Source organism: Sceloporus undulatus, chromosome 3, assembly GCF_019175285.1.
Source record: "Sceloporus undulatus isolate JIND9_A2432 ecotype Alabama chromosome 3, SceUnd_v1.1, whole genome shotgun sequence".
Classification (NCBI taxonomy): Eukaryota; Metazoa; Chordata; class Lepidosauria; order Squamata; family Phrynosomatidae; genus Sceloporus; species Sceloporus undulatus.
The window spans coordinates 194,390,848-194,417,025 of NC_056524.1; the positions used below are offsets into that span (position 1 = coordinate 194,390,848).

The following is a 26,178-nucleotide window of genomic DNA, read 5'->3' on the forward strand; positions in this document are numbered from 1 at the left end:
GGATAATACTTGGATCAGAGACCACCAGACAATACCAGGGTTCTTTAGAAAAGCCAGAAAGCCTGGACAGCCATTATTCAAAATACTGGACTAAAAGGACTGTGACCTACATTCCTGTGTAACTGTCAACACACGGTGCCCACACTGCACATTTATAGCAGTTTGTTACCATCTTAATTACCATGGATCCATCCTACAGAATCCTGGGACTTGTAGTTTAGAGAGACGCTTAGAATTCCCTGCTAGAAAGTTCAAGTGCATCCTCTTGATCTACAGTAGAGAAAGGCTCTGTAGCTTCCAATTATCTCACTAAACTACATGTCCCAAAATTCCACAGGATACAACTGTTTCAGTTAGTTGTATCAAACTGTTCCAATTGTGCTGTGAGGATATGTCCACAGTGATGGCTATCAGGGGAGCAGGATGCTGGGCAAAAAATACCTACCATGTTGCCAAGACAAAGTGATGCCTTATAGTAGCCCAAATGTCTCACAGCTAATGCTTTACACTGCCCCAAGTGCTTCTGGAAGATCCTTCTGGAGGAACACATGAATTGTAGTACATATTTTAAAAAGCTCCATGGTGGGGCCAAAGAAGCTACCTATTGGTGCTGGCTTTACTATCAGTAGAGTATGAGATGGAGGAGGCTTTGAGAATATAATGAGATAGCCCATCCAGAGCTTTTAAAAACACAAATATGACAAAATGAATGTAATAGATTTAAGTACCTGCTAAAATATGTGAGGACAGTGTCGTAAGATGGAATTATCTGGATTTTGGGATTTTGCTGCAAGAAGACCCAGCAGAGGGCAGTTCGCAAGAGATGGAATTCATTGAAAGTAAATAACCTGCCAAGGAAGAAAAAGAATGAATTTCCAGTTATTCTATAATAATTACCCAGTTATTTCTATAATAATTTTCACCTTAAAATGGTTACACCATTGTGGTTTTTAAGTTTACGTCTACGTTTTAAGTCTACATTTAAATTTACATTATTCTCCTTCAATAGTTGTGTACATGTTTTGGAAAAAGTACTGATCAGATGCTGATGAGAGATACAAGCTTATTCCTTGCTCACCACCCAGAAATGGAGTCTCTCTCTGGTAGAGTACTCCAGATAGTCTGTTGGCATATAGAAAACACTGATAACTGAAATACAGGTGCACTGGCTACTTTCTAAGTTCCTTCACATCTGTATTTCAAGTGTTAGTGTTTCCTGGAGCTCGCTAATGGACCACCTGAGATACCAGCTGTTCTGTTAGGGCCTCTGCATTGGTAATTTAAGTATTTACTTTCTGAATGAACCTAGTGATAAATTACCATCCCGGCTCTGCAAAAACAGCCATTGCAGATTGGAGATGAGAGCAGGGAATGTTCAGATGAATTTTTACATAACCATAAAGAGACGGTAGCTTTTGTAAGGATCACATGGTGGCAAGGAAACTTTAACAGGACAGCCCTTTAAACTTTGTGGGAAAGCTAATTGCTTTCCAAGAAGGGCAAAATTAATGAACCACTCAGATAAGACAAGAGTCTGTTGAAGGTTATGAAGCATGGAAAATGCTTATAGCTTTCAGCAACATTTTGGAAGGTTTTTTTTAAAAAAAAAAACCTTCATTGGAAAAGAGATCTTTGCAAAAAAACAACAACAGACATTCTGTCCCAGTTCTATAAATAAATCTTCAAAACAACGCAGCAAGATGTATAGCCACCCCTGGGAGCCACCAAATGATTTAGTGGTTAAAAAAATAATCTAAAATGGATGGTGGTGGCACAAAAATAATTTATTTCTCCCCCTCCTTTAGTATGCATTGCCCCTCATATATAGTATGTGGAGGCCCACAGGTCTTTGGTCTTGTTGGCCATTGGGGAGGGGGGGAAGCCAGCATTGTTATTGCCTTATTTCTCCCAAAACCCTTTAATTGTTAAGGATTTCTTGGAGAAAGGCCATAGTTCAGTGACAGACTGTGTGCATACTTTGCATGTACCAAGTCCCAGGTCCCATCTGCAGCATCTCAGGCAGGACCAGAAAAAACCCTAGAGGGCAGATGCTGGTTGGTCTGACTTGGTATACGATACCTAAACTCTGGTCTAAATCAGGAGTGGCAATCGTGTGGTCCTCCAGATGTTGTTGTACTGCAATTCCCAGCATCACTAACCATTGGCTATGCTGGGAATTGCAGTTTAACAACATGTGGAGAGTTGTATGATTCCCATCTCAGCCTAAATTCAATGGCTAGTCTTAATTAGAGTAGACCCATCTCATCAATGGAGCTTCCATGTATGTTCACTTGTCAACTTCCCATTGATTCAATGGGCCTACTATAGTTCATAGAATCATAGAATCGTAGAGTTGGAAGAGACCACAAGGGCCATCCAGTCCAACTCCCTGCCATGCAAGAAATCTCAGTCAAAGCATACCCGACAGATGGCCATCCAGCCTCTGCTTAAAGACCTCTAAGGAAGGAGACTCTACTACACTCCGAGGAAGTTTGTTCCACTGTCAAACAACCCTCACTGTCAGGAAGTTCCTCCTAATGTTGAGGTGGAATCTATTTTCCTGGAGTTTACATCCATTGTTCTGGGTCCTGTTCTCTGGAGCAGTAGAAAACAAGCTTGCTCCTCCTCAATATGACATCCCTTCAAATATTTAAACAGGGCTATCATATCACCTCTTAACCTTCTTTTCTCCAGGCTAAACATCCCCAGCTCCCTAAGTCTTTCCTCATAAGATATGGTTTCCAGGCCCTTCACTATTTTAGTCGCCCTCCTTTGGAAATGCTCCAGTTTCTCAGTGTCCTTTTTGAATTGTGATGCCCAGAACTGGATGCAATATTTCAGGTGGGGCCTGACCAAAGCAGAATGGAGTGGCACTATTACTTCTCTTGATCTAGACACTATACTTCTATTGATGCAACCTAAAATTGCATTGGCCTTTTTAGCAGCCGCATCACACAGTTGACTCATGTTCAACTTGTGGTCTACTTGGACTCCTAGATCCCTTTCACATGTAGTTTCATTCAGCCAGGTGTCCCCCATCCTATATCTGTGCATTTCATTTTTCCACACTCAGTGCAGTACCTTACATTTCTCCGTGTTGAATTTCATTTTGTTAGCTTTGGCCCAGCTTTCAAGTCTATTCAGGTCATTTTGAATTTTGATCCTGTCCTCTGGAGTATTAGCTATTCCTCCTAATTTGGTGTCATCTGCAAATTTGATGAGTATGCCCCCAATTCTTTCATCCAGGTCATTGATGAAGATGTTGAATAGCACTGGGCCCAGGACAGAGTCCTGTGGGACCCCACTGGTCACTTCTCTCCAGGATGAAAAGGAGCCATTATTGAGCACCCTTTGACTTTGGTCTGTCAACCAATTACAAATCCATGTAACAGTTACCTTGTCAAGCCCACATTCTACAAGCTTGTTTTCAAGAATGTCATGGGAAACCTTGTCAAAGGCCTTACTGAAATCAAGATATACTATATCCACAGCATTCCCTTCATCGAACAAGCTGGTAACTTTATCAAAGAAAGAGATCAGATTTGTCTGGCATGACTTGTTTCTCTGAAACCCATGTTGACTTTTTGTGATTATGGCATTGCTTTCTAGATGTTCACAGACTCTCTTTTTAATGATCTGCTGAGAATCTTTCCTGGTATTGATGTCAGACTAACTGGACGATAATTGTTGGGATCCTCTTTTTTTCCCGTTTTGAAGATGGGGACAACATTTGCCCTCCTCCAGTCTGCTGGGATTTCTCCTGTTTTCCAGGAGTTTTCAAAGATTGTTGCCAATGGCTCCGATATTACATTTGCCAGTTCTTTTAATACCCTTGGATGTAGTTCATCTGGTCCTGGAGATTTATATTCGTTTAGATTAACCAGATATTCCTGTACTATCTCTTTACTTATTCTGTGCTGAAATTCCCCTATTCTGTCCTCTGCACCATTATCCTCAGGTTGAGCACCCTTTGCCTTTTCTGAGAAGACTGAGGCAAAGAAGGTGTTGAGTAATTTTGCCTTTTCTCTGTCCCCTGTTAGCATTTTGCCATCTTCTCCATGTAGTGGCCCTGCCATTTCCTTCTTCTTCCGTTTGGTGTGGACATATACAAAAAAAAGCCCTTTTTATTGTTCTTAACCTCTCTAGCAAGCCTGAGTTCATTCTGCGCTTTAGCTTTTCTGACTTTACTCCTACAGATGCCTGCTATTTCTTTGAATTCCTTTTTCGTGATTTCCCCCTTTTTCCATTTCTTATACGTGTTCCATTTAAAACTTAGCTCACTTGAAAGTTTCTTAGTCAACCATCCTGGTTTCTTGAGACACCTCCCATTTTTCTTTCTCAAGGGAACTGTTTGAAATTGTGCCTTCAGTATCTCCCTTTTCAGAAACTCCCATCCGTCCTGAACTCCCTTCTCTTTTAGTATTTCTGACCGTGGGATCACCCTCAGTACTTCTCTAAGTTTACTGAAATCTGCTCTCCTAAAGTTTAGAATGCATGTCTGACTATGCCTAGCTTCTCCTTTCCACTGTATAACAAACTCCAGGAGAACATGGTCACTTCTACTAATGATCCCACCACTTGCACCCCATTAACCAAGTCATCCTTGTTGGTTAGGATCAGATCCAAAATAGCTGACCCCCCCTTGTTGCCTCTTCCACCTTTTGGACCATGAAATAGTCTTCCAGGCAAGTGAGGAATTTGCTAGACCTTGAGGATTTGGCTGAGTTTGAATTCCAGCAAATATCAGGATAGTTGAAGTCACCCATCATTACTACATCTCTCCTTTCTGAGTGTGTAGTCATCTGTTCTAGAAAGGCGTCATCCAATTCCTCCATCTGATTTGGGGGTCTGTAGTAGACTCCCACCATAACATCCTTGTTGTTTCCCTCCCCTTTAATTTTTATCCAGATGCTCTCCACCTGGCTTCCATGATTGATGTCCTGGATCTCTTCACTGGTATAAATGTCCCTGACATATAGTGCTATTCCTCCTCCTTTCCTGTTTGGCCTGTTTCTCTTGAAAAGGTTATATCCCTCTATTTCTACATTCTAATCATGAGATTCATCCCACCAGGTTTCAGTGATGCCTATTATATCATATTTGCTTTGTTGTACTAGGAGTTCAAGTTCATCTTGCTTATTTCCCATGCTCTGTGCATTAGTGTAGAGACATTGCAGACCATGGGTTGAGACAAACAACTGGCTTGTGTTCCTATGAAGAACTGTATTATTTTGCTAATGACAGTCTCACCACACGGTGCCACACTGGTGGCAAGCACAGAGAAATACATCTGCCTGAGACTCTGGAGAATGGCTGCTGGTTAGAGTTACCATCATTGGGCTAGATGCACAGGTAAGGCAACCCTACATGTGTCATTTAATGCACCATCAATCAAAAGCCTATCACAATTTTTTTTTAAAAAAAGGAGAGGGAATTTTACTGGTGCAATATGCAAGAATGGGAGGTTTAACATTTTCCACCAGAGCAATCCTGTCAAAATGCATTTCTCTGAGCTTCCAAATGCCCCAGGAGGCAAGAAGGGCTATGAATCATAAGGAAACATCCCTTCCTCATGTACTGAAATCCTGATATTTCCCCTCCCTCCACTCTTTTTTTTAATCTGATCATTTTTTTAAATAAGGAAGTTAATGCCATGTCTAATTATGCCCACACTCTCACCTAATAAAGGGAAGCTTTTGGTGTTCCCATCTGAAATACCAGTTACTATCATCTCTTCCCCCGCCACCAACCCTCTTATTGGATAAAACATACCTCTCTCCTCTGGGCTCTACCAATACCTCACTTTGCAAGTGGGCAACAATGAGTTAACATTTGTTTGATTAAAGCTGCAATTCTGCCATGCTTGGCCTGGGGTAATTCCCACTGAACTGAAGGGAATGTGCTTCTAAGTAGGTCTGAATAGGATTTTGCTTTATGTAAGGCATTTCAAAAGGCTTAGTTTTAGGACAAGATTATTTAATGCAAGGGGGTGCTGCGTGGAATTTTTATTTCAGCCAGATATATACCCAGACAGAAAGACGTTGCAATATGGTAGTTTAAATTATAAGTGATGAGCTAAGAAGGAAGTTCTCTATTCACAAGTTCACTTCAGTATAAAACATGGAGGTGCATTTACTCTCTGAGTATGAGCTTCCACATCTAGTATTATATTTTTTGCCATTGACTTCCTCTGAGGTTGAGAGGATGTGTCTTGCTCAAAGTCTTATACAGATCTATAAATAACAGATTTTCCAGATAAAAGTTGAAGAGGCCCAGATGCAATTTACATGAATGTATTTGCTGTACCTATCTGCTGCAGTCACTACTATAAACAAAAAAGAAAAGAAGAAACACAGTAGCAATGGACAATTTTCCTAATTTATTTGTAAGTTTCATTTATACCTTGCCTTTCTTCCAACAAGCTTTAGGTGGTTTATATAAATCTTCTCCCAACTGCACAGTAGGTGTGCCCACACTGCAGATATGAAGCAATTTGATGCCACGTTAACTGCCATGACTCCTATACAATCCTATACAAACTGTAATTTGGTGAGGCACCAGAGCCCTGTGACAGACCAGGCTAAATACCTCACCAAACTACATATCCCAGGATTCCACAGGACAGATCCATGATAGTTAAAGTAGTGCCAAACCGCTAAAATTCTGCAGTGTGGAAGACCAGGGTGAGGTAGATCAGGCTGAGAGAGTGTGAGGAACCTAAGGCTATCCAGTGAGGTTTGTAGGTCAGTGAGCACTAGAAGCTGGGTCATCCAAGTTTCAAAGCAACATACTATATTATACTAATCATTATAGAGAATTAGCTGTCTAAAACTGTGGGATTTTTGCTTTGCAGGGGAAGAATTTTTAGTAGACAGCGAACACGTCCATCAACATCAAGCACAGATTTTCTTGGGCTTCTGACAGTCCACAAGTTGTTTTTCAAATAAAACTTAATGTTGACATGACTACCAGTCTTCTTTTTTATGGCCACTGTAATTGCTTTTCTGATGAAAGCCACTATCCCAGCGGACATGCTGTGAGACAGCAGGGAAAATCTTACTTAACTTGAGCAAAACAGAGTGTTTTATGTGAATGATATCACGTCATATTGGGAGAAAGATTCTGGCATGTAAATCAGATGGTCTTGGATATGAAACAGTGCTACTAGTGAACACTACACTCTCCAACATTTCACAGATAAAAACTGGGACACATGTGGCCAAGCGACATCCGAATGTGCTCAAGATGGCCAATGTTATTAATGGGGGAGTATAGAGAAGCTAGGAAAGACTGCAGCAGTTTCATTTTGTACAATCTTACTGGGAAGGGCTAAAATTAACCCCTTCCTATCCTCTCCCTTCTCCTGAATTAATTGAATGCTATGCAAACCACTTTTGCACATTGATATTAGTATGCAACAGTTAAAGGAAGCCATGGATGAAGGAGGAAAGGGGGAAAGGAAAGAGAAATTGGAATTATTTCAAAGGGGACTGAAAAAGTGAGATGACAGAGGATTAATCAGGAGGCTGAAAAGTGAATGTATATGTAAGCTCAATTGATGTGATGGGTCTACTTTAATTAGGACTAGCCATTGAATATAGGTTGAGATGGAGATCATGCAGCTCTCCAGATGTTGGACTGCAATTCCCAGCATTACTAACTATTGGCTATGCTGGCTAGAGCTTTTGGGAATTCCCATCTCACCCTAAATTCAATAATTAGTCCTAATTATAGTAGACCCATGACATCAATGGAGCTTATACATATGTTCACTTTTCAACTCCCCATTGATTCAATGGGTCTGCTATAGCTGAGACAAACAATTGGCTTGTGTTCCTATGAAGTGGGTCATATAAGAATGCATTTAAGAAGGCATTTAAGGAGCCCTGGTAGTGCAGTGTTTACTGTATATACTCGACTATAAGTCATCCTCACATATAGGTCAAGAGCAGGTTTTAGGCCCAAATGATGGATTTAGATATGACCTGTAGTTAGGTTGAGGTGTAACAAAGGATGTAAAGGATGACAAATAGGAAAACAGTACCAGAGAACTTAGAAAATCCCAGCAGGCTTAACTGTTTGTGCTCATTTTAAATGCTGAATGGATGATGATGATGATGATTTTTTTAAATATAACAGTACTTATATTCACCCATGGATAAGTGGACTTAGGTTTTTGGGGTCAATTTTTTGATTAAAATTTCTAGACTTATACATGATTATATACAGTAAATGCCTGTACTGCAGCCACTCACTGAGAAACCACAAGGTTTTGAGTTCAATTCCAGCCAGGGGCTCAGGATCAACTCAACCTTGCATCCTTCCAAAGTCACTAAAATGAATACCCAGCTTGTTAGGGGCAATTAGCTTACAGTTGCAAACCGCTTAGAGATTTCTTAGGCCAGCATGAAGCGGTATATAAATGAAGCTGCTATTGCTAGCTGCTATGAACAGTACTGCTTTGCTAAGGACTTTCTCACCGCATGGTGCCACGATGGTGGCAGACATTGAGAAAAACCTCTGCCTGAGACTCTGGAGAGTGACTGCTGATCACTAAACTGTCAAAATGGGACTGATGGAGGATGCAGGATGCTTCTTGGGGCCACTTCTCAAACGAAACAGATTTGAGTGCTGCCCTGTACTTTACAGTGAAATTTCAAAAATCAGTTGAATCTGCCATAGACATAGCATCAAAATATAAATGGATCAGTTGGTGCAATTGCTCCAAGTCCCTCACTGGCTTGGAGCCTATGGGGTTTCCTTGGCAAGAATATTTCAGAGGAGGTTTGTCTTTGCTCTCCTCAGGGGTGAGAGGGTGCGACTATATTGAGCTAAAATAAACCAACCTGGGGAGCTGGTATGAAAAGTCACTGATTGTACTAGGAACTGACAGAAAATATTCTGGGATAAACAAAACTCTTAAAATCGGAAGGAACAGGAACAACATTTGGGACTTTCAGTCTAGATGCACCCTGAATAAAAATATATAGGAGTAACTATTAGTTGCAAGGTTGAAGACATGCTCATACATGAAGCGTTTTCTGTTGCTAACTACTGCCTATTATATTTTATTTACCATGAATTAATTCTTTCATTTAATCAGTTTCTAAACCAGAATAAGATAGACATGTGGAGAAAGGGGGCCTTATTTTTGGAACTGCTCCAGGACTTCAGCCACCTTAAACAGCCACTTTAGTGCTCCAGAGGCAGTGATTCTCCTCAAGAGCAAGGGCCAGGGTGTTGTTTTAGTATGAGTGAGTTGCTTTTTGATGTTGTTGTTTTAAAAGGAGAGGATACAACCTACACAAGGGCTCTGGAAGGTTCATGTGGTCCCCAGCCCTGTTCTTAAGCTGTACAATACCTATATATGGAATTTGCTATACAAACCATGGGGTTAATCTCACAGTGAAAATAATCTGGGATGAATTTGGGTTGAATACCTGTTGTTCACACACACCCTGAATGCACCCGAATCAGTTTTATTTGGGGGGGGGGCTACCAAAAAACCCTGTTTAATCCCAGATAGTTGATACTAGGCTTTCTGTCAAGTTTTAAAAAATGTTTTGGGACAGTGTGAATAACAATGTGAAGAGACCCCAATTAAACTCAGCATGCCTTGGATGTGGTTTGACTACATTGTCATCGCTGACTCCTTCAAGGGGATGAGCCTCCCTCCAGCTGACTTTACAAGGAGACGCAACTCCTCTCCCTCTTTCCCTCCACACCTATTGCTATAGGCTGGCTTCTGGCGGCTTCCCAAGTGGAAAGTGGCATATTCCTCCCCGCTCAGCTTGTGGAGGCCGAGCCCAGGACTGGGAATGGGGGACTGCTTTCCCTGCCTCAGCCGCCAGCTCCCACGAAAAACTCAAAATATGGATCGCTGCCATTTCACCATATGAAAAACAAAACCAGAATGTGTGAGTGAGGTAATTTGCATCATTCCACTACAAAAGATGATGTGTGAATGCCTTTCAAGTAAGAAATTAATATGCACTAAGCTGACCTTGAAGATTTGAGCACTTTCTGCAGGAGTTCTAGTGGCAGCTTCCTCAGGTGAATCTGAGAGCCAAGCTGTGGGACAAGGTTCACCTCTATCCATCTCTCACATTCGGTGATTAGGGAGGATTGCTGGTACTGATTTCAAAGGAAGGAAGAGAAAATATTAAAATAATATTAATAATAATTCTGAACTCTGGGACCACCTTGTGGTGGAAGCGGGAAATTAAGACATCATGTGCAAGTTTGAGCTACAAGAAAATGCCCTGGTCTTTCATGTAAATATTAAATTGTAACTGTATATCACTAGATAATGGCTACCATGAATGCAGCTAATGCGTAGGGTATCAGAGGATGGAAGTCATGTGCTACAAACAACATTACTTTTAATGTGCTGCTGGTGGAGGCTGATTATAACTTTTTTCATCAAATGAGTAACATATACTTTTCCTGCTTACTTTTTAGGAGCAGATTTTTTTTTGGGGGGGGGGGGTCTGTAAATTTTAAATTCAAACCCCCCCCCCCCATTTTGTAAGGTATTTTTCTCACAAAAAAGGAATTTAAAAGCAACAGTTAACAAATCAAGTCATTGGTAAAACTGAGTTATGAGGAAAAACTGAGCAACAAGTAAAAGTTTGAAAGCTAAGCTCTGAAGATTGTCAATATATAGCCATCAGGCAGGGTGACCAGATGTCCTATCTACAAAGGACAAGGCACTGTAAAATGTAGGATTTTAAAAAAAGTAGGACATTATAAAGTTAAAGCTAAAATTATATTTTATAAAAACAAATTCATGTTTCTTAATCATGCTCCAAATGGAGGACATTTAGGAATTCCTCCTGGACAGAAGGCTGAATGTAGGACATGTCCTGAAAAAGGAGGCTATCTGGTCACCCTGTCATCAGGGCCCTGTGATCTGAATATGTCCTGGTGGGCCAATGTTGGTGGCAAGTCTGGCCTTGACTCTGTATTGTACACGAAGCAGAACTCTCTGTCCAGCTGCTAAACTACAAAGAAATAATATATTACTGGAAAGTCTGAAGGACAGCTCCAGTGCCACTGTTCTGCAGAACTCTGTCACCTTCTGTTCTGGACACAGGACCTATTCTTTAAGAACTGCTACTGTACACCTCCTTCCTGAATCACTAAGACTGCCATGTATTCCGCAAATTCTCCAAAATTTCACATATGAAAATCTGGACATGTGTGGACAAGCAACATCAGGTTGCAGTCAAGACAGCAAGAGTTATTAATGAGGAAAAACAGAATGCAAGGAGACACTGCAGAGGTTTGCTTTTGCCTGAGCTTGCTGGGAAGGGTAAGATTCCACTTCCCTCTTTTTCTCGCCCAACCCCCTGGTGAGTTAATGGAGTTCAACTTACTTTTACATTTTGCACTTAGTTTGCAGCAACTTAAGTAAACCATGGCTGAAGGGTGAGAGTGAGAGAAGGAGAAAGAAACGGGCATTTTAAAAGCAGCTGCAACGGTGGAATGGTAGACGCTTAATCAGGACTGATCCTGTCAAATCAAGAGAGCTGGAGGAGATGCAATACCTCCTTTGGTGGGGGGATACTTAGGGCTGTACTCCAAAAGAGTGATTTTCCCAAGTTGTGACTACAACTATATGTAGGTTTGGCACTCAAAACTAAATGCAGCATGTAAGCATCCATCATATTTGCCACTCACCTTGCAGCCTGCAGAATAATAGCTACAGACATTGGATGTGCATATGGTACTTCTCATGACCTGTATGCACCTGAGAGAAAGAAAACAGACTCTAAATGAAAGTGGTGGGTTGGAGAGATGCAGAAAAAATTGTCACACAATATTCATCGACCTACCGAACATCAACACTTAGCCCCCCCCACCACACTGCCCAACCCAGTCCAGCTCAATCTGCCACACTTTTTCCAGGATATATCACTCACAGTTGGTGTTGCTGCCAGAAAAGAACATTTTAAAGTTCCTCTTTCATACTCCAAATGATTTAATCAGCTAGACTGTACACCTCTTGGAGCCAGTGTTGCATAGTGGTTTGACTATTGGACTACGACTCTGCAGACCCGCGTACAATTCCCTGTTCAACCATGAAACCCACTGGGTAACCCTCAGCCTCAGGGGAAGACAATGGCAAACTTCCTCTGAATAAATCTTGCCAAAAAGACCCCATGATAGTGTCGCCTTAGGGTCACCATAAGTCAGAAATGACTTGAAGGAACACAACACACAGAGACCCTTGGAAATAGAAATGGTTGCACGTGGAAAAAATGGCTCTAAGCTACTCTCAGGACCAAATGAGATATGAAGGAAAACTTCACCTCCACCACCCCACCTGTGGTTTTGCTTGAAAATTGCTATTTTTATTTGGTACTTACTGGTGCAGTACATTTATTGAAACCTGCAATCAGCATCTTCTCTGGGTTTTTTTTAAAAAAGATAAAAGTGTGTGAGGATTGTGTGTGTGTGTGTGTGTGTGTGAGAGAGAGAGAGAGAGAGAGAGAGAGAGAGAGAGAGAAAGGCAGACCAGGACTACAGTGTGTGTGCACATGCATGTGCTTTCAAGTCACCTGTTAACTTATAGCAATCCCATGAATTTCATGGGTTTTTCTTAGGCAAATAATATATTGAGATGGTTTTGTCAGTTCCTTCCTCTGAAATATAGCCAATAGCACTTGGTACTCATTAGCGATGTCCTCTCCAAGTACCAACCAGGGCTGACCCTGCTTAGCTTCCATGATCAGATGGGACCTGGTGCCTTTAGAGTATTTATACCCTTTATTGGGGGGTTGGTATTCATTACATGTATATCTTGCCTTTTCTCAAGTGAGCAGGGTACATGTTTCTCTCCTCCATCATCATTTTATCCTGATAACAACCTGGCTCACAAAGTGACTAGTCCATGATCACTCAGAGAATGTCATGGGAACTAAAACTTAGATCTCCAAAGTCTCAGTCTGCTAACCACTACATCATATTAGCTTTCTTTCCTCTATGACACTTTTCCCATAAAATGAATCTCCTAATTTTTTTTTTTGCCCACTGTTAACAAGCCTTAAACTCCTCTTGCTGGAATATCGGGTTTCATATTTTCATATTTGATATCTATTATTATTATTATTATTATTATTATTATTATTATTATCCCACTCTTTTCCCAGAACTGGGACCCAGAGTGTTTCACAACATTAAAAGAGCAATACAATTAAAAACATAGAAAAGTGAGACGTTAAAACAAAATTAAACTGTTACAATATTAAAATAGATTATTAAATGAAAATACAGTTAAAAACATAAAGTTATTTAAAACACTTAAAACAATAAAACATCCCAAGCTGGTCCTTTAAAAACATTCTGTTTTAAAGAGCTGCCTGCATAAGAAGGTCTTAAGTCTGTCGGTGGAAAGACAACAAGGAAGGGGCCAGTCTTGTCTCCCTGGGAAGGGAGTTAAGTCCAGGGGCTGCCACAGAAAAGGCTCTCTCTTGTGTTCCCACCAACTATGCTTGTGCTGGGGGTGGAACGGAGAAAAGCGCCTCTCTAGAGGATCTCAAGGCCTGGGCCGGCTCATAGAGGAAGATATGGTCTGCCAAATTGCCTTGATCAGAGCCATATAGAGCTGTGTAGGTTATCACCAGCACCTTGAATTGTGCCTGGAAACAAATTGGCAGCCAATGCAACTGTTTCAACAGGGGCATTGTGTGGTCTCTGTAACCTGCCCCTGTTAACAATCTGGTTGCAGCTCTTTGGACCAGTTGCAGTTTCCGAACACTCTTCAAAGGCAGCCCCAAGTAGAGCATGTTACAGTAGTCCAAATGGGATGTAATCAAGGCATGTACCACCGAGTCAGTAACCAAAGCATGTACAACTGTATCACTTGAGTCAGGCAATGGTTTTAAGAAGTCACGATGATCTTTGGAACACTAGGAAGTTTCACATTAGAAAAGCATGCTGGCCCAAAGACACGTGGAAGACCTAGCTAGCACTAAACAAAGGTTAAATGCGTTTGCTGATCACTCCATTCTCCATCCAGGCTCTCTGCATATCACCTCACAATCAGGCCTGAGCAAGTCCCATCACAAAGCAGTTAAAGACCATGTTTCCTTCTCTCTCTGGCTATGTCCCTATTCACCTCTTCCTAGACAACCATCCTGGGGTTGTCTGAAATTCAAACAATGTTTTGTCAGTCCAAAGTTAAAATCCTGGAATCCTATTGTCCATTCCATGAGAAGACCATCAGGTCCTTATTACACAGCAGGATATCACCAAGCATCCCTTGAGATGCAAGATATAAATATCTGTCCCACACATGGGCAGTTCATTGCTACAGACCAAGGCTCTGCCCTGCAAACCAGAGCTCCACTCTCTGTATTGCCCTCAGGCTCTGTTTGAGCAACTTTTCATCTTCTGTGGAACCCACTCTTCAGGACTAGTAACTTCTAAGTCTCTATTTTTCACTATCCAGCCTTTCACACTTTTTTTCTGTTAGCTTTGTTGGTTCTGAAGATTACATTGGTTCTCTGTGTTTGCATGTACCTTTGTACATTTCTAAATAAAAACTCTTTTATTCAGTGAAACTGGAGTGTCTTTACAGTTAGTATTGGTATATATAGGTGGAAAGATCCCCTTATGTCAAATGGTGGGGTGGGATCCCTGTGGGGGGCTCCTGATCCCTCCTCCTCCTCTTCCCAAACTTTTTTTATGTGTAAAAGTTACACATGAGTTGAGTTAAATGTTGAATTTACTTAAATAAAACTGTTCTAATTTGAATGATGTTATTACAAAATGTTAAAATATGGATATACATGAATGTGCGAATGATAATATGCACACTAATAAACAAAACATTTTAATTCATATTCTACGCTGAGAGAGTAGCGTAAAAAAGACCACTGCTTTAAGTTACCCAACCTCTCACAGGCCTCCTTTGAGCTAATAATTGCCCCAAGATACCAAGACACTGTCACTATTAGTGGGGACCCCAAGCCTCCCCAACTTTTTAGGTAACACTACTGAGAAAATAATTTATTGTGTAAGGTAAATAACACAGTCTTTAGGCCAAATTAAATTGGGGAAAATTATGTGATGAGAACGTTGCATTCCCAGCACCATGTCCTTGATCTAATTCCGTTCTCTCCTTGCTGCTACTTTTGTCATTTTCTTTTTAAAATGTCAAATAGCTTGGCTTTCAGCTGTCACTAGACACTGTGTTCCCACACTTTTAACTAGGAGACTTTAATATTACCAGGAAAGAAAGAGAAGCAACATGAAAGCATGTGTGCTGAACTTTTCAGGATATTTAATTCTGTATCCAGTAAATTTTCTACAGCCACCCACAGCATTTTGCTGCCTGAATAGACTGCCTGATGAAGACTAAGATGGATCCTCCACTCCATATACTAAAGGTAACCAGATTAGCAGTTGGACCTTACTTCAGCACTGGAAGTAGTAGTGCACCACTAACTCTGGGTGCAAATACACTATAGAAATAATGCAGTTTACACCACTTTAAATGCTGTAGCTCCATCCTATGGAGTCTTGGGATTTGTAGAATTCACAGATATAGCTGTGTTAGTCTGTGGAATCGGTATGTAAAGAGATCTTGTAGCACCTTTGAGACTAATTGAAAGAAAGCATGGCCTTTCGTAGACTTACTTCCTCAGATGCATTTTTATTTGTAGTTTTATCTGGGATTTGTAGTTTTACAAGGTCTTTAGCCTTCTCTTCCAAAAAGTGTTGGGGCCTCACAAAACCACACGCCCCAGGATTCTGTAAGATGGAGCCATGGCAGTTAAAGTGGTGTCAAAGTGTAGACACAGCCTTTGAAGGCATATCCTTAGCTTAGGGGGCAAGGATGGCACACTTTTTACTTCTCAGCATCCTCCACTCAAGGTGACTTATGGTCTGCCTAACACTAGGGCATGGAGAGAGCCAGTGTGCCTTTGCAGTTTGAGTGCTGGACTCCAACTCTGGTTCAATTTCCCACTTGGCCATGAAACCCATTAGGTGACTTTGGGCAAGTCACATGCTTTCAGACTCAAGAGAAGGCATTGGCACACCTCTTGTGAACAAATCTTGCCAAGAAAAACCCCATGATAGCTTCATCTTAGGGTTGCCATAAGTCAGAAACCATTTGAAGGCACACAACAGACATCAAACTCTAGAGCAGGCCCTGTCATTTTGTTTGGTTATCCAGTAGGATCACAGAATTGGAAAACAGCCAGCCTTATCTATTTGCCACTTCCTAAGATGCCATGAACTTTCCAAGACCACCAATTCTCTTTGTCCATTGCCGGGGGAGAGGGGATTTGAATATACATTGCAAATTCTAAAATATGCCAAGGCTGCACCTACACTGAAGAATTATTGCAATTTGTACACTGGTTTAACTGCCCTGGCTCAATGCTATGGAATTCTGGGATTTGTAGTTTTGTGAGCTATTTAGCCTTCTCTATCGGAGAGCTTTGGTGCCACAACAAACTACAAATCCCAGGATTCCACAGTACTGTGCCATTGCAGTTAAAGTTGTGTCAAACTGCATTAATATTGCAGTGTGGCAGCAGCCCAAGAAAACAACCCCTTAGTCATACAGGGTAACATAATAATTTAATAAAGCAAATAAAATGAATATCCAAAACCTTTATTCCATCATAACAATTAGTAATAAAGCTGAAGAACCACAAAGTTCTGGAACCTGCAAGTTAATTCAATGCTCAGTGTATGGTAATGCCTCCATCTATGAAAGTGAACTGTTTTAAAATATGTTTACTTCAGCAGCTACTGGGATAAATTTGACTGTGCCAAGGCTAGTGTGTCAATCCCAAGTGGAACATTTTTAAAATGCAGTTTTAAAAATATAGGAAACTATTCCAGTAAAATAACAACCCTGATGATTCATTCCACATCTCTTGGCAGGCAAAGGGTGTCAACTTGTGCTTCTGCTGAGTGACAGAAGGACATATTTCTGCCATTCTATCACTCCAATAATACCAAATTCATGAAGAATTTTGGGCCAAGAGACACAGGAATTTGCCAGTAAGAAATAACTTTGGGTTGACCTAGAACTTGGGCTATGGGAAGGTGCACAACATAATTACATCATCAGGTCTGCTATTCATGGTGTGCAATCCTGCTCTCCAGATTTGGCTGTACAATATAACTAATGTTTTAATGATCAGCTGAGGAGGCAACAATTGTCTAGGCATCAAATTTGTAACTGCCCCCTTCAGTAGCAGACATTTGTTTGTCACAGCACATTTGCCACAAGTACGTATCTTCAATTTAGCCTGAATTGTCTTGAAATTGGTCACGGGGAAGTAAACATTGGCTGATTGCTGAAGCCACTGTAGGAGGAGGGAACCATGGGATACATATTACAAGGAATACCTATTCCCTTTAATGTATAATTTTGAGATTTGCAAGGTCTGATCCTGTGGGGTAATTTAAGTTTCCTGAGGTTTCAGTCTTTGGTAAGGAAACAAAAATATTTAAATATCAAAAATGTCAAAACCAAGCCAGTTAGGGTCTAGCTTTAAATTAGCAGAGGAGCAGAAATGGCTACTTACTTCTGGAAAAGGCTAGGAAATTGTAATACGTTTGCAGAAGCCAGGATTCCCAGGACATCTTCCTCATTTACTTCAGGTTCAGAGCTGTATAAGTTCTTGAGTGCAATCGCAAAGGCTTCATGTACACCATAATAAATAGACACACACACATATATAAACAAAGAAATAAACCCACACACAAACATAAACAAAGAAGTACATCCACACACAAGCATAAAAAGAGTTAAGCATGAGCTCTTCTTGAGAGCTACAGTGGTTTCCCCTGTCCCCTGATTTGCACAATAAAATTAACTGAAGTTAACCATTATCAAGAGTAACTTATTCTGTGTGATAGCAAATGGCAGATTGATATCAAATCACTGTTTTCTGTCAGAAGATCTGGACAATATTCTTCTGAACTTTCAACGACTGGGAAAGTTGCTCTGATAGCACAAATATTACCATCTTTTACCAATACTTTAACTTTAATAGTTTAATAGTTTAACTTTTGTAAGATGGCTTGAGTCCCAGGGCTGTTGTTCCACGGATACAACAACAACAGAAAAGGAGATGCGGGGGGGGGGGGGGGGAGTAGAATCACATATCCACAAAGGATCAAAATACATAGTAAGTCACATACTGTGTAAGATGCTTTTTAAACTTTGAAAGTAAGTATAGTCGTCCCTCCATTTCCATGGATTCTTTATCCATGGATTCAAGCATCCACTTTTTGAAAATATTCAAAAATATATAAATTCCAAAAAGCAAACCTTGATTTTGCCATTTTATATAAGGCTTACCATTTTACTATCTATTGCATTTAAGGAGACTTGAACTTCCATTGATTTTGGTATCCATGGGTGGTCCTGTAACCAAACCCCAGTGGAAACCAAGGGCTCACTGTTCATGTTGACCTGACTGAAACCAGCACATCCTGGGTAAGAAGGTTAAACCTCCTCTCTTTGGTTTTTTATCTAAAATTTCTCTCTGTGTCCCTCTTTCTATTCCTTCTCCAGACACATAACTGTCAGTCAGGATGTATCAAAGAAAGTAAAATTCCATTAGCACCATTGAGAGGATTAATTCATTTTTAAATTTGCATAGAACATCTAGGTCCTATATCAGCTGTGGAAATATCATAGCCACAGTCATAGTCTTCCTTATGTTATTAGATTCTAATTCACACCAGGCTCCAGTCAATGTTCAAAGATTATAGGAGCTGTAAGCCACAATGTTTAAAAAGCCTTACATTCCCCATCCTGTTCCATAAAGAAATACAGTGTAGGTATTATAAACATATAAATACCCAAATCAACTCACATGGCATCCCCAGTGCTTAATGCTTTTCAAAATAAACAGCCAGTGTAAAGAACTGTAAATTATTTATACTTGCAGAAAGTGCCAGAAAATAAATCAAGGTATTACCAAATCGAGTGACATCTGGATCATTAATCTCCAAGGCAATTGTGACTTTGGGAGTTATTTGCTTCTGTTCACAGATATTTGTATGTTTCCAGCCAGAGAGTAGATGCTGTTTATAGTAACATCTGATTTCTGCTAAAAACATTGAGAACACAGGAAAACTGGTAAGGAATATATAGCACTGAAGAACGACATGGCTATTTGAGCCAAAAGGGGTCTGGGGAACAAAACCAAATCCAGTGCAACTATTGGTATAATGGCAGCCAAAAGAAAAGAGAAGAGAAAAGTTTAGACTGTTTAAAAAGCTTAAGCCCATGTCTTAAAAGTATTTGCTTATAAAGACAGAAAAATCAGGTTTTTAAAAAATGTAATGCATTACATTTATTATGAGTCTTTTAGTTGACTTTGGGCAGGCCTATCAAATGGTTTTCTTGCCAAGATTTATTCACAGGAGGTTTGCTGTTGCTTTCCTCTAAGACTGTGGGAATGTGACTTGCTCAATGTGACTTCATTGAATGGTTTTCCATGACTGAGCAGGGATTCGAACTCTAATCTTTTAGAGTCCTAGTTCAGTACTTACACCATCACATTACACTGGCTCTGGTGCATTAATTTCAACCTAATTATCTTTAAAGGGCATTTTCTTTGATGGCTCCCACCATCAAAGGTTAGATGGGCCTTCTTTGTGATGGCATCCCATTTATGAAGCTTGTAGTAGCAAAGTTAAAAAGGTTAATGCTGCAGGACTTTTAAACTGATATTGGCCTGAACCCTTCTGATTGCCCCAATAAGAGTAGATTTATTGAATCACTACTGAAATGGTAAATCAATACACAGACAAATTTTGGAGTAACATTCATAATTTAATGACAAATATACTCCACACAGATATTCCTTTAGATCCTCGTATTTTTCTGTTAAACATGACATGTATATTGTAGGATGTCTATCCTAAGAAATTGTCACATCTAATTCTCTACATGGTAACGCTGGCTAGGATTCTCTATGCTCAATATTGGAAAAACAATGTGGTACCAACTGAAGAGGAATGGTTAATTAAGTTGTAGGAAGCTAAGAAATTAGATATTTTGAAAGGAGACCTGAAGAATAAAGACATAAATGTTGTAATTAAGGATTGGAAATACTTAGATAGATACTGTGGTCTTAAGGTATTATAACCTCTGCTGCTTAACTTTGTCTAATTTGCCTAACTCTCCTTGTTTTAACTTTTTTGCATAACATAAATATATTTGTGATATTCATATATATTCATAGAAGCTGATGATTTAATACCAATTTCAAGGAATATAAATGGCGTTATAAAAGCGGGGTACCATGTGTTATGTTGGAAGTGTATGAAACTAATGTGGATTATCATATAATCATTTATGTATTTTTGTTGTTGTTGTTTTGTCATGTATGTTTTGTATTATGTCTTTTTATATGTTTTCTTAATAAAATAAATTATATATATATATATGCAATGTATAAACAAAATAAACATATGCTTGTTGGTAATACCTTTGTTGGCTTTGGGACTAATGTCTTCAGTATGTAAGTCACTGTTCTGTACAGCTGTAGCAAGCAGCTGTGAGAGGACCTGGGATTTAAAGAAGTACATGCGATGAAGTTCCCATTCAAAGTCCAAGCACTGCAGTGTAATATCTGAGGAGAGAAAGTGAAAGAGTAAGAGTGGGCTGGTGTTTTCCAAGAGGCGACAGGCCAATCCAACAAACTGGCATATGTGTCTCAAGTAGTGCAACCCACCTGGCTCCATGCCTTCTGTAATCTTCTGTGTGAAGGAAAAAAGCATCTCATTTGGGTCTCCTTGGCGGGAGAAAATCCTTAATGAAGATAGAAGGAGAAGAAAAAAAAAAGATTTGCATACATCTATAATGGTTTTAATGTTATGCACATTAAATGGCTAAATCTGTGATTGCAAAATGGTGATTATGCAATGTGCTCTGAATGAATTTGGGTGAAATAAGGTCACCAAAGATTTTGTCTTTTTCTTTCCTTCACAAGGTTGAAACGTCCTGGGGATATGAGACATTAAAGTACATTTTCTCTTTCTGAAATACCAAAACTATAAATAAATGACATTTTAGAAATAAAATATAGGGGGAAATGAACCAATGGGGCAGGTAATGGAGAAGTAAATAGCAAGAGAAGTGAACTTTAACATTGGGAAGTCCATGAAAGTGCCAATAAATCCAGGTAAGTTAGAAATAACTGAAAAAGAATCCTTCAAGCAGCAAATGGTCACAACACAATTGCAAATATATATTTTTGCGGTGCTCTAAGTGGCTGTGAGAAACCTTTTGCTAACTGAACTTCATGACATTTAACAGCTTGGACAGAAACATATTCTAACACATGTGGAAAGGGATTTCCATTTGCCAAGGGAGAAACCTCCAGGCAATTCTCTTATCCTCCCCCCCCTCCCCGCGCGCAGCTCCTTTTACTATGTCTACCATTCGCACATTTTCTTTGTGGGAACATTTAGTGAGGCCTGCAGAGGGATGAGGAAATAGGAAAGCATCATAAACCAAATGCAAGTTAGGGTCCAGACTGCCCTCTGGACCAAATCAAAAACCAAACTGTATTTGGACTGCTTTGACTGGAATTACAAGGTTTTTGAAGACAGGAAGAACTTCACATACTAAGTGTATGTTCTTTCTTATGAAGAAAATACCACCACTTCCTGCAAATTTATCTAGAACAAACCATTTAGAAAATTATAACAATTTGGGATAAGGATTCATTGGCTCTATTGGCAGTTCCATGCAGACTTATAGAGATGGAGTATCCCTTATCCGGAATTCTGAAATTAAAAATACTCCAAAATTCAAAATTGTCCACTTGGGTGGCTGAGATACTGACATCTTTCTTTTCTGATGGTTCACTCTACATAAACTTTATTTCATGCACAAAATTGTTTAAAGTGGTACCTATTCATCTACTTGCATTTACATGCCTTTGAACTGCTAGGTTGGCAGAAGCTGGGACTAGTGATGGGAGCTCACCCCATCATGCAGCAGCCAGGCCTCAAACTGCCAACTTGCCAATCTTGCAATCAACAGAGTCAGTGTCTTAATCACTTGAGCTACTGCATCCCATCACTAGTCCCAGCTTCTGCCAATCTAGCAAATGCAAGTAGATACTGTAAATAGGCACCACTCTGGTGGGAAGGTAAACAGTGTTCTGTGCAATCATGCTGGGTACATGATCAGTGTAATCTCTGACAATGCTGGCTCTTTGGCTTAATAATGGAGATGAGCACCGCCCCCTTTTGTCAGACACAACTTGACAACCTTGTCAACAGGGAATACCTTTACCTTTATTATTCTTTGGTCGTATCATGATTAGGCACAACTCATTAGAAAAGACAATAATGCTAGGAAAAGTAACAGGTATGGAAAGAGATGAAGACTGCACACCAGATAGATAGACTTAAGTCAGAGAGGTCGGAGGTATGAATATACAGGACCTAAGCACAGTAGTAGAGGATAGGGAGACTTAGAAATGCCTCATTCACTAGGTCACCATGAGGCAGTTAACAACAAATATATGCAAATAGGCCAAAATTTGAAAAAACCCAAAATCGAATGGCAAGTACATTTCTGTACCAAGCTGGGTACTCATTCTAGTGACCTACAGACGGATGCCAGGCTGAGTTGACCCGGAGCCCCTGGCTGGTTATGAACTCACAACCATGTGGCTTGTGAGTGAGTGGCTGCAGTACAGGCATTTAATCACTGTGCCACCAGGGCTCCTTCTGGTCCCAAAATTTCAGATAAGAGAGACTCAGCCTCCAGAATTTTATTATATTTGATGTAAGATAAGATTTGATGGGGAGTTGTTTTACAATGAAGGACAAACAAATTAGACACCATGTGCAGAATTATCTCCTGCCAAAAGTAAATGGTAGAACACCTATAAACAATTTAGTATCAAATAGTTGTTCCTGAAACATAAGAAATACATGCAGTAGATGCAGAACAAAATTCTCTTAACAGATTATACATCTATTATCCTGGCTCCTAAGCATGAACAATGTGAGAACCGTTAAACACTAACATCATTTTAGAAAATGAGGTGCTAGTTGCCTTATCACACTACAGTACAATGTTATAGTGTTATATGCCATTCTAACTGCCATAGCAACATCTTATGGAATTCTGGGACTCATAGGCCCATTACAAATGGGCCTTAAAGTACGCGACGAGTGCGTACTAGGGTTAGGAAGGGGCGGTGCTTCCGCACCCCCCTAACCCTAGTACGTGCTCCACGCGCACAAAATGGCAGCGGCCGTTCCACACAGCCGACGCCATTTTGACATCTTGGACGCATAGCGTTCAGACGTGTCGCGGCGGAAGTGATGCCACGAAAGCGCGCCTTGCGCTTTGAGGCACCACTTCCGGGGCCCAGGAAGGAGCGCAATTTCCGCGCTCCTTCCTCGGAGTGTCTGGGAGCCCCGCGGTGTGGCAGCTGTGGCTCCCAGATGCTGCAAGCGGTGGCAGCGGGAGACCGCCGCAACCCGGCGGTTTGTAACCCACCATAGTTTAGGGAGGGGCCTTTAGAATTCTCAGCCACAGAGCTCTTGGGCCTCAATAAACTACAAATTCCAGAATTCCACAAAATTTTGCCATGACAATGGAAGTAGAATATAGTGCTATAACAATGCAGTGTGATATATGGCCCTAAAAGTAAAAGCTGTTGCAGTCCAGATGCTCAGATAAAAACAGATTGTCTGGGAGAGCAAAAGAAACTCTTAGCAGAAGATCTCAGTGCTTTAGAGCAGCTGTGGGCAATCACTGACTCAGTTCCTAACTTCAAAAGCTCTCTGTAAGAGGTCCATTCACGTTCAGGTTTCTGCAAAGTGGTCCATCTCTTCAACAACAGTCCACTAGGTGGAGAAGGATGGAAAAGGAAAAGAGAAAGAGAAAGAAAGGGATGGCAGAAGCAGACAGTAGATGGATTCACCACAGTTTTGGATGTCTGTCTATACTAGCTGCAGTCCTATCTACCACCCACATATGTTCCACCACAGATTACTCCTGATGGATTGTAGTCCTCAACAGAACAAAGGTTGCCAGCCCCTGGTTTACATATTGTAATATCTAGAACCAATTTATTGACCTGGAGTCCTAATTGGAAGTTCTGAAAAACCTCAGATTTTTTACTGTGCAGTTGAGAAATTGGCTGAGATCTTGATTACATGTAACTTTACCATGTTGTAGCAATGTCCTTGACAGGATACACAAACTTTCTAGCGAATTGCAATGATGCATATCAGGGCATCTCATTGTGTTGGATATGGATCAACCAAAAGAATTCTAAATACTTTCCCCTAAACTGGAATGGCCAGAATTCCATAAGATGTTGCCATGCTAATTAAAGTGGTGCTTTAACTGTGGAAGTGTGAAGTGCCCTGATGACCAATTAATTGCAGGTTTTAGGGAATGTGTGTTGTTAAGAAAAAATGAATAATACACACATTTAAAACAGTCTACTTTCTGTTTTATCTACATATGGAGTCCCAGGTCCAACTCCTGGTATCTTCTGTTGAAAAGAACAAACAGTAATAGGAAAGACCTGTCTAAAAACTGTGAAGACAGAGAGAGAAGTCTGAGGAAGAAAAGGCAGTCTCGAATGTCACTAATAGGAACTACTGTCACTTTTCAATAAGAAGTATCTGTAACATCTTCTCATTTAAAAAATTCTGAAGCTTGTCTAAGAATGTCAAAGTGACATGATGGTAAAGATCAAAATAACAATTACAAATGTAAAACATATAAACCTTGGTAACCCAATTCCATGGCTAGTGGTATTGTGGCTGCTCCAACACCAAGTTGTGCCAGACATTTAAAAACACCTCGAACTATCATGAAGCTAATACATGCACAAACATGCAGAAGCACATACATGTGCACAAGCACAAGGCTGTAGTTCTGTACTGATCCAACTGAAATTAATGAGAACCAACTTCAAATAACTTGCTCAGGTTCCAATCCATGGACAAAACTATCCAACCAACCAAACAAACAAAACCAAACACCTGTAACCATGAAATTATAATTCCAGGCTGGAATTGATCAATGCTCATAATAAGCCTGGATTTCAAGTTCCTACTACAAAGACAGAATCAGACCTACATATCTGGAGAGATCTTATATAAGGTTTTGACAGCTTCACAATCTATCAGTAGGACCAATATTGTCAATAATAATAATAATAATAATAATAATAATAATAATTTTGTTTTATTTATATACCGCTATTCCAAAGATCTAGCGGTGAACAGCAAGTAAGCTAATTTGCCCCCAACAGTCTGGGTATTCATTTTAGCGACCTCAGAAGGATACATCAAGCTTGGGCCCTTTTGCTGGTCTTGAACTCGCAACCTTGTGGTTTTGAGTGAATGGCTGCAGTACAGGCATTTAACCACTGCGCCACCAGGGCTCCCCAAGTCTTGCCCAGAAAGCCCCAGGATAGGTTCACCTTAGGATCGCCATAAGTCATAAACAATTTAAAGGCACACAAAAATATTTTGGCCACTTTGATTTCTTACCTATTCTGTTGAATATAACTAGGATTTCTTTCTAATCCTGAGCCAAATGGCCAACAGTAAGGAAAATTTCTATATTAAAATGGTTTTCACATTTTAAACTGACTTTCGCCTATTTACCTGGGTCTTTGTTTTGGCTTTGGTGGTACAATTTTAAAAGCATATGCATTAGATCCTTTCCGAGCCTCCATTGTTGCCTTCAAGGCTTCTTGTTCTTCAGACAGGGACATGGGTGTGTCAACTGCAGAATAAAAATAACAACCAAACAAGGACATGCTATATATCAGGGTAGGGAAACTCTTTTTGTTCCAAAGGTGGCACTGGTTTTAGGTAAGCAGGTCATCCATGGATGAGTGGGGACATGGCCTAAAAGGAACAGTGCTGAATTTCAACTGCCAATATGCTTGCTTGATGTCTTTAGAGATGAAAAATCTGTTAGCCTTGTTTGGAAGAAATCCTAGTGATCATACTCAGTGGTGAAGAAGCATGGGAATTGCAGTTTAAAAAAATCTGATACGCCACCTTTGCCCACCACGGATCTATTGATTATGTGAACTGAACTGTGATGTAGATCAGAGAGGAATGACAGAGGTGCAGGAAAGGGCATGTAAAACAACAAAGAATTCCCCTTGATGATCTGGGCCTCAGACA

General features: G+C 40.3%; 1 protein-coding gene across 3 annotated transcripts in view; it reads right to left on the reverse strand.

Moving 5' to 3' along the window:
• The window catches only part of BTBD16 (BTB domain containing 16), a 75,292-nt gene that overhangs the window by 42,211 nt on the left and 6,903 nt on the right, over positions 1-26,178 (reverse strand). For 2 of the 3 annotated variants that reach the window (XM_042456289.1, XM_042456287.1), the window contains exons 4-11: positions 25,648-25,768; positions 20,724-20,800; positions 20,478-20,621; positions 18,960-19,091; positions 17,556-17,670; positions 11,683-11,752; positions 10,004-10,134; positions 729-848 (exon numbers count right to left, since the gene is read on the reverse strand). In XM_042456289.1, coding sequence (XP_042312223.1) covers positions 729-848; positions 10,004-10,134; positions 11,683-11,752; positions 17,556-17,670; positions 18,960-19,091; positions 20,478-20,621; positions 20,724-20,800; positions 25,648-25,768 — 910 coding nt within the window. The remainder of the gene's footprint in view (positions 1-728; positions 849-10,003; positions 10,135-11,682; positions 11,753-17,555; positions 17,671-18,959; positions 19,092-20,477; positions 20,622-20,723; positions 20,801-25,647; positions 25,769-26,178) is intronic. The other variant, XM_042456288.1, reaches the window with a different exon arrangement.